This window comes from Sebastes fasciatus, chromosome 15 (assembly GCF_043250625.1).
Source record: "Sebastes fasciatus isolate fSebFas1 chromosome 15, fSebFas1.pri, whole genome shotgun sequence".
NCBI classification, from domain to species: Eukaryota; Metazoa; Chordata; class Actinopteri; order Perciformes; family Sebastidae; genus Sebastes; species Sebastes fasciatus.
Window position 1 is genome coordinate 16,853,915 of NC_133809.1, and position 9,508 is coordinate 16,863,422.

At 38.3% G+C, this 9,508-nt stretch overlaps 1 protein-coding gene across 1 annotated transcript; it reads left to right on the forward strand.

Moving 5' to 3' along the window:
- Window positions 1-2,668: 2,668 nt before the first annotated feature.
- Window positions 2,669-9,439, forward strand: LOC141783312 (serine protease HTRA2, mitochondrial-like). Its single transcript, XM_074660543.1, has 8 exons — window positions 2,669-3,382; window positions 4,782-4,986; window positions 6,360-6,554; window positions 7,467-7,499; window positions 8,059-8,167; window positions 8,275-8,344; window positions 8,440-8,535; window positions 8,909-9,439. Exons 1-8 carry the CDS (start codon window positions 2,934-2,936, stop codon window positions 9,072-9,074), a joined length of 1,323 nt encoding a protein of 440 aa, XP_074516644.1. The 5' UTR covers window positions 2,669-2,933; the 3' UTR covers window positions 9,075-9,439.
- Window positions 9,440-9,508: the final 69 nt, after the last annotated feature.

Sequence of the window (9,508 nt, forward strand, 5' to 3'; positions counted from 1 at the left end):
ATTTGTTTAAAGGTCCCATATTTTAAAAAAGTGAGATTTTCATGTTTTTTATTATTATTATAAAGCAGGCGTAAATCCTATATAAATACTGTGAAAGTATTGAAACACTCAATCCACAGGGAAATACACACAGCCCGTATTCAGAAACTCTGCATTTTGAAACAAGCTGTCAGGATTTCTGCCCATTCGTGATGTCACGAATATACAATATTTAGATAGATAGATAGATAGATAGATAGATAGTAACTTTATTGATCCCGAGGGAAATTCAAGTTTCCAGCATCACAGTTCCATAGTGCAAAACATGTTAGTAAAAAGGCAGTAAAAAATTTAGTAGTGCAAAGTACAAAAAAATATACCAGATATAAAAATACAAGGAGATGAAGAAAATTGTTAAAACTGAATATAGTGCAGGGTAACAGCTGTGATACACGACTATTAAAAAAAAGTGAATGTAGTGCAGAAGAGACTGTTAAAAATGAGTATAGTGTATATATAAATACTGTGAAAGTATTGAAACACTCAATCAACAGGGAAATACACACAGCCCGTATTCAGAAACTCTGCATTTTGAAACAAGCTGTCAGGATTTCTGCCCATTTGTGATGTCACGAATATACAATATTTAGACCGTTGACAGAATTTTAAATGTAAACATTCTAAATGTGTCCCAGTTTATTCCTGGTTGCAGTGTATGTGAATGTCATCAGCTGACAGGAAGTACACATGGACCCAAGCTGTTGTCTAGCAACGCAATTCTGTTGCAATTACGTCAAAATGCACTAAAACGGAGCGTTTCAGACAGAGGGTAAATACAGGTATATTCAGGCTGAGAGTATGAGGAAAATAAAGTGTTTTTTTAACATTACAGCATGTAAACATGTTCTAGTAGAAACACAAAATACAAGTATGAACCTGAAAATGAGCATGATATGGGACCTTTAACAAAACAATGAAAAACAGAAAAAACAATGTGGAGCTTACCTCATAAATATCTGTCAAGTTTTTTTTAAATATTACCCCACTAACCTTTAGGAAAAGAGGTTTAAAAGTGACTTTTTTTTCCCCTGTTCTTTTTTATTCAATAATATCAATATTACAAATCAAGAATGGGACAATGAGAACAATTTTGACAATGTAACCATCACATATAGCATCTAAAAAAAGAAATAGTAAGTAAACTAATAAATAATTAAAAATAATAAAATTACAGGGGAATTTTGAATTATGCAAACTATGAGAAATACGTTCACTTATTAAAGTATAATTTAGCAAGGCACATCCTGGGCAATGACTTCTCATATGTTCTAACATATAATATCTTCAACGTTTTTCAGTAGTTTAAGGCTTTCATGTTTGTTGTTGTTGTTGTTTTTACAAATTTCAATGATTTGAAAAAGTATTTTATATCATTAACAAACACAATAGAATTAGGCTCTCTGTTTTTCTACTTACATATATGGATATAATGCTTTCCCATTAGAATTACTGTATCAATTACAGAATGAATGTGATAGTTAAGATTTCCCAGATACATCTATTTGGCTAAATATGTGAATACTAGGTATTGTAATATGCATCCATCTATGTACATTTGTCCATTTAAAAGTGCCAGTATTGTGGGGGTTTTTTTATGTGTAATTAGTCAAAACAATACTGCTACCTAGTGGTGCCTCCTGTAGGCCATAGAAAAGTACAGGACTACAAGTACCATGGTGCTCCAGCCAATTAGTAGAGCCAGGTGTGGGAAATTAGAGGCTGCAGATGCCAACGAAAGACAATTCTCAACCGTTTAACGTGAAGACAATTTAAGTTTGCTGATCAATTTATTTAAGTTTTGCCTCTTTTGATTTTATTTGGTTTTAATTGTTGTAAAGGCCTATTTTTTGTTGATTTATTTTTGATTAAAGCCATTCCACATCAAGCCAAACAAGTCACCACAACCATGAGTAAAGCAAGACAAATACATTAAACTTGAAAGATAACAGTGACACTGATAATTGTAAGCCTCATGAAGTTGAGCCTCATTTTAATATATATTTTCAAAAAACTCAACGAAAACAAAAGCAGTTGAATTTAAAAATGTATCTTCAACTGTTCTTTGTATTTGTATTTTTCTTATGTGTTTTTAATGATCCATATTATTTATTATTATGAGCTATGTTTACATTTAAATTTCTATGTCATTTTTTATTCTGTGGAGGGCAGTAATATGATAAGTCACATCTAAATTGCAAAATAAAAAACTTGTTATTATTATTAATTTGTATTGTTTACAATGTGTGATATTAGGTTTCCATGTCTGAGCCATGACTACGTCTAGCCACTACTATGTTATTAACTTAATAATAATTGTGACTAAATTCCATATTAATAATACGAAATTTACAAAAGTTGAGCCTCATTTTAACAAAAGCAGTTAAACTTTAAAATATGTTGTACTTTCAGCTGTTCTTTTGTATTTGTATTTTTTCGTGTTTTTAATGAACCATATTATTATTTATTAAGAGCTATGTTTACATTTAAATTTCTGTCATTTTTTATTCTCTTATATGACAAGTCGTGTCTAAATTGCTAATTGTTTTATATATTTTTATTTTTATTTTTATTCTAACACTCCAGACCAGTCGTCGGCGGAAGAAGAAGGAAAACCGAAGAAGAAGAGGAAGTCGTACTGCGCAGACTCGAATCAAAGTCACGCTTCCTGGTTAAGGTTGTTGTTTTCTTCCAGCTGTCTGTCGCTGGTTAATCTCTCAGCTGTAGATAACAGAGGAATTCACAGGACGTTATGTGTACGGTATTGTTTTAATTCATGTAAACAGCGTGACTATTATAATTAACACCAAACGGACCGCTCTTACTGTAGATATATATCTGGATATAAAGTGTTTGATTTGTCTTTTAAACTCCTGAAGTGACTGAAGTGATGCAACATGGCAGCAACTCCTCTCAACAGGTGTTTTCTGTCCGCACTAAGGAGACAAGCTCGGTGTCAGAGCCGTGGACTCAACTCTTTAACAGAGAGGACAGTGTCCAGGGTGTCCTTTGTTGTAAGAGGAGCAGAGGAGGACACCAGTCTGGACAGGACACCCTCGGTGGGGTGGGACAGAAGAAGTGGTCGTGATAATAACAGCAGATCTTCTCTGCTGAAGTCTGTCTCTGTGGGTCTGGGTCTCTGTGGTGGTGTGGCTCTTCTGGACAGTCTAAAAGAAGAAGACAAAGTGAAGGACGGAAGTGTCTCTCGGTTTCTTGAACTCCTGCTGCCATCAGCTCAGTGTGCTTCTCCCTACAAACCTGACAGCCCTCGGTTTAAATACAACTTCATTGCAGATGTGGTGGAAAAGTCCACTCCAGCTGTGGTGTACATTGAAATCCTGGGCAGGTGAGTCCACTGTTGAAATGTTGATTAATTTGTAGCATGTGTTAACATCCAAATTGTCAGCTATGTTGCCACTGCAAGGCAAGGCAGCTTTATTTGTAGAACAGATTTCAACAACAGGGCAATTCAAAGTGCTTTACATAAACATTCAAGAACATTAAGACATAATTAAAACAGTGATAAAAACATTACAGTTTAGAAAATAAAAACAAGCTAAAAATAAAAGCTATGATAGAAGCTAAAATAGAATATAACACACAAGAGTAAAAGCTCTAGTGCAGTATAAAAGATCATTATCTGGTTTCATAAAAGGCAGCTTTGATTTAAATGAACTCAGAGTTGGAGTTGGTTCTGCAGGTTTCTGGGATCAGACCTGATCCAGATGACCCGAGAGGTCTAGATGGTTCATAACATAGCAGAAGATCAGAAATGTATTTTGGCCCTAAACCATTTAGTGCTTTGTAAACCAGCAGGAGTATTTTGAAATCAATTCTCTGAGAGACAGGGAGCCAGTGTAGTGACTTCAGAACTGGACTGATGTGATCCACTTTCTTGGTCTTAGTGAGGACTCTAGCAGCAGCGTTCTGAATCAGCTACAGCTGTCTGATCCATTTTTTCAGTAAAGACGCCGTTACAGTAGTCAAGTCGGCTGAAGATAAATGCATGGACTAGTTTTTCCAAATCCTGCTGAGATATCAGTCCTCTAATTCTTGCTATATTCTTCAGGTGATAGAAGGCTGTCTTTGTAATTGTCTTAATATGGCTGTTAAAGCTCAGGTCAGAGTCCATGACTACACCAAGATTTCTGGCTTGGTCCGTGCTTTTTAACATTACAGATTGTAGGTGAGCACTAACTTTTAATCTTATGAGATGACAAAGGTCCGTCATAAATTAGAGAGCTCACAAATCATTTCTTGGAAGTAATATCAGCAACTGAAAAATCCAAAGAATTTAATTTAATGATGTGAAACAGAATAATAAGGAACTGTTATTTTTGTAGTTGTGATCAGGGGATATTTGGGGGAGGGGTTAGTACTTTATAAATAACTATGTAGAATAACAGGTTATCAAAATTGCTGGTTATTTTCTGTCTAATTAGTCACCTAATTCAATATGTTGGCATTAGATCGTCTTTTATCATAACCATGACCTTCATGGGCTGGGGGACTGATCCGCGGTAATGTGATTAACTTTGTTTGTGAATATGTGAGTGTTCTCTACTAAATAGAGCACGTTATCAAATGACATGATGAAGGTGGGTCCTGTTTACCGGATCTTGTTGAAGCTGCCTGTTTGTCAGTTTCTAAACTAATGTTTTGGTTTTCCTTTCCGTGCAGATGAATCTAAATAACACATTTAGCTTCCAGACTGAATAAGATCAACTGCTTTTACTGTTTTACAGGCACCCGTTTTCAGGAAGAGAAGTCCCAGTGTCAAATGGATCTGGTTTCATCATCAGCAGTGACGGTCTCATCGTCACCAATGCTCACGTTGTGGCCAACAAGAGAGGCGTGCGTGTGAAGCTCACCAACGGGGACATGTACAATGCTACTGTGCAAGATGTTGATCCCGCGGCAGACATTGCCACCATCAAAATCACTTCAAGGGTGAGCAACTAACTGCAATAATCTCTGCTAAAGGAACTGTATGTTTACTTTTTTCACTCACTGGATCCACATTTGCTTCCATCACAGTGGTGGAAGCACTGAGACAATCAGAGCATCATAACTGTAACAGACAGAATCAGAAAACAAAAGTAAATACAGTTAGAGGAAGAACACAAAAAGTGGTTTCTTCACAAACATGAAACCAGGGGAATGTCCAGTGATTGACAACAATAAAGCCAGATGGTTTGTAATAACTTATTAAAAATTCAGCAAATAAGGAGGGAAACGCACCAATGAGTCCACAATGTGATCAACATTAGCAACATTTTTATGGTATTTAAATCTTCAAACTTCATTCTTGTGACTATTTAATATGAATTTTAACATATTGTGCATCTTGGTGTTTTGCTATATGTCTCCTCAAGAGGGCGTGTTTATCTGTTAGAAAACAAAAAGTGCCCTTTTAATAGGTACAGTGTGTAGGATTTTGGCAACATCTAGTGGTGTGGTTGCAGATTGCAACTAACTGAGTACCCCCCCGCTCATCCGTCCCTTTCCAAGACTGCGGTAACGTGAGCCGCCGAGTGCAAATTGTGGTAACGCCGTTTGCCTTGCTCAGAGGCCGTCCTTACCATAATAACACTACTTTAGGAGCAACGGAAGTCAGACGACGGCTGGCGGTACCACGGTTTTGCACTCAGCGGCTCATGTTACCGCAGTTTCACAAGCGTGTCAGAGAACTACGGTGGCCTTCAGGTAACGTAAAAACTCAAAAGGTGGACGCCGTGAAGAAGAACCGCTCCTTTTGTAGATATGAAAGGCTCATTCTAAGCTAACGAAAACACAACGATTCTTAGTTTCAGGTGATTATACATTAATTAAAACAGTTATGAATATTATAATCCATTTCTGCTAATAGATCCCCCAAAATGTTACGTACGGTTCCTTTAATGTACAATATATAGTATAAAAGAGGTCTCATGGTCAAGATAAGTACATTGAACTTTTGTGTTGTCAGTTAAATAGTGTCAGTTAATCTCCTGTACGACTTCTGAAGAACAACTATCTTTTTTAGTCTGAGAATTACAAGGCTGAGATTCATACAGTCTACTGAAAGATGACTATAGCAAAATGAAGGGTCCTCTTGTTTTCCCCATCGCAAAGCAGCACTGAGATAGAATAACTAAAGGCTCATCCAGCAGCTTTATAATGAAGCAGGACACTTGAATGATCAAGTCAGTGCAGCAAGAAAAAAAGGGCATTAATGCAATAGGAAGCTCCGTTTCATTTTGATAGTATGACTGACCTACGAGCTGTGAGGATGTACTGTTGAACTGCTCTTTCTCTCCATCTCTCTCCCCTCCGACACGTAGAACCCTTTACCCACGCTCACCCTCGGTAAGTCGTCTGATGTTCGACAAGGAGAGTTTGTGGTTGCCATGGGAAGCCCGTTCTCTTTACGGAATACAATCACGTCCGGAATCGTCAGCTCCGTACAGAGAGGCAGCAAGGAGCTGGGCCTGTCCAACTCCAACATGGACTACATCCAGACTGATGCAGCCATTGATGTGAGTATTCTGCAGACGGCACTAATTACCTTTAAACATAAACCTACAGTAAGAGACGGCTTAAAGAAAACCAAACCTGTAATCATACTACCTCATCTCTGGCACTGCTGTTACTCTCATTGTTTTTAAATATCTGCTACTTTTGTTATGTATTTTATGGTATTGTGTTGTGCTGTACTGTGTTGTACTGCTTGCTGAAGAATATTAGCTCTTTAGCTAACTCTGGCACATTTACAACGAGGTAGAAACTGAAATGTTGATTAATGTGCATAGAAATGAATTCTATTTAAGGGCATTTCACCAACAAAGACAATAACAAATTGGGTTTAGAATAGTTTATCTATTGAAGATGGGGGGGAACAATGATGTAGGAGGGATGGATTGAGGGTCCGGGGGGAGGATGAGGGTCGAGGGATGAGCGTCAATCAATGGATGAGGGAATGTAGTCGAGGGATGAGGGGACGAAGGGATGATGAGAGGAATCAGGGTTGTGGAAGAATGGATGGAGGAGAGTGATGTTGGACCGGTGTCAGCTGGAGGCGGAGGGAACCGGGGGAGACGACTCTTTGAGTGGGGGAGTCGTTTCTTCACAAGCTCTGATTTTTACAGAGCCTCAATGGTTCCTGTATTCAAACAAGAGAGAAAGAAGGAAGAGAGAAATGGAAAAAAAAGGGTTTTTGGGGGGGAGGGGATGTGAAAACTGAGTCATGGGGAAGTGAACAGATCAGGTGTTCTTAAATACATCTCGGCGTAAACGGGATCTTCACACAAAATCACCGTGGTGGTGCAAAGAGGACACGAGTTGCTTTGACTGCACGTTGGGAACAAAAGTTTTAAATGTATCAGGAGAGGATTTACTGTGACTCAGAAATGTCTCATATTAACGTCACGTGTGACTGATTTGTTTTGCAGTTTGGAAATTCTGGAGGTCCCCTGATAAACCTGGTGAGTCACAGGTCCGGTTCACATGTTGATCATCACATTCAAAATGTCACAAAAACTTGTTCCGACTGTGGCGGTGGTGTGTGACGCTTGAATGGACAGAAAAACATTAATTTGAGTAATTTAGTTTATGTGGTCATGTAACTCAATGTTACCTGAAAGAATCCACGTTTTTATTACACATCGTTGTATTAGGCAACTTCTTACAATGTCGTTACAGGATATGTAGACTGAATAGTTTAACACTTAAAATGTACTTTTGTGTTTAAGTTTCTCCTAGCAGCTGGAAAAATCATCACAATGTATTAAATAAATTACCAGATATTTATTACTGCTTATTGGGAAATAGCGGAATATGATTAGTAAATACTGTTGGAGTAATTTTGAGGTAAACATTGGGCAAATTTCAAATATGTTGATTGCTAATAATCACCTACTTACCATGACATTTGTTGACCTTTCAAAATGAAGTGTTTATTGACTCAGATTGACGACACTGGCAGCTAAACAATATATTAGTGTACAACACGCTCTCTGAATGTGTTATCTCTCCTCTAATTAGGATGGTGAAGTCATCGGTATCAACACCATGAAGGTCACTTCAGGGATCTCTTTTGCTATTCCATCTGATCGCGTCAGACTTTTTCTTGATCAAGCAGGGAAAAAAAAGAGTAAGAATCAAAAGCTACACATCACACCCTCTTTCTGTCTCCCATATTCTCTGTAGCACACAACTAAATTATTTTTACGCATCCTGTTTTTATGCATCTCCTTCAAGGTTCTTGGTTTGGTGAATCAGAGACGAAGCGGCGGTACATAGGTGTGATGATGCTGACACTGACGCCGAGGTAAACGCTTCACAATCAGAAATGATAAAACAGGGTGTAGTTCCAGCAGAGCTGCCACCAAACAGATGTGTTTCTGTTTTGTCCCTTTGTTTCAGCATCATTGCAGAGTTGAAGTTGAGAGACCCGTCCTTCCCAGACGTGACACATGGCATCATGATCCACAGAGTCATCATGGGCTCCCCGGCCAACAGGTGAGCAGATCAAGCGACTATGGGCTGTAGATGGGTGGTGGAGGATCCTTCTTGCTCCCTTTTAGCATTAGAGTTTGTGCTTTTCCCTTCTTGATATACAGGAGAAGCAGAGTAGGGCTTTCTGGCACAACTACACCTGCTTCCAAAGTGTATGAGGTCAAATCTCCAGCAACACTTGTAGCATAAGGAACAACTTTACTGTGAGACCGACGTGTTTCGACTTGACCCTCATGAAGGCCAGAAGTTGAAACGCGTTAGTCTCACAATAAAGTTGTTTCTGGAGTTTTGACCTCTTCTGATATACAGTAGTAGGCAAGGAATTTTAGCTAGTATGATATGTTGCTAACCCACAATACTGTCGTACTTGTTTCAGAGCTGGCATGCTACCCGGAGACGTCGTGGTGGAGATCAACGGAGTGAAGGTGAACACCTCAGAGGAGATCTACCAGGCCGTCCGCAGCAGCGACAACATCACCATGGTGGTGCAGAGAGGACACGAGCTAATTCGACTGCAAATGACTCCAGAGTGCACAGAGTAACACTATTTAGTTTCTTAACTTCACGTTAACCTGAGGGACAGACGGTCACATGATTAGTTCATGTTTGGATGTCAGGTTTTGAGCTCCAGCATTTGATGTCTTTTGTTTAATAGTTTGTTGATACTGGAAAGGAAATTACAGCGTCAGTGAGTATTATCTAGTTTTGAACTTCTCTCGTGTTCTTTCTCTACATGGCTGATGACTGTTAACTACACAATGATTTCAATGTGATTTCTCAAATTCAAACTGTTTGAATCATTATGAACCTGCCAGGAAGTAAAGACATAAATGGATCAATAGTCCAGTATTTATCCTCGGGTTTCTCTGCATACAATAAACAAAATGTGTTTTCTACCTCTACAAAACACTTCTTACTTAGCAAAGGAGCAAAACTAGTCATGAGCTATGTATTGTTTTTTCTAAACCAAAATACA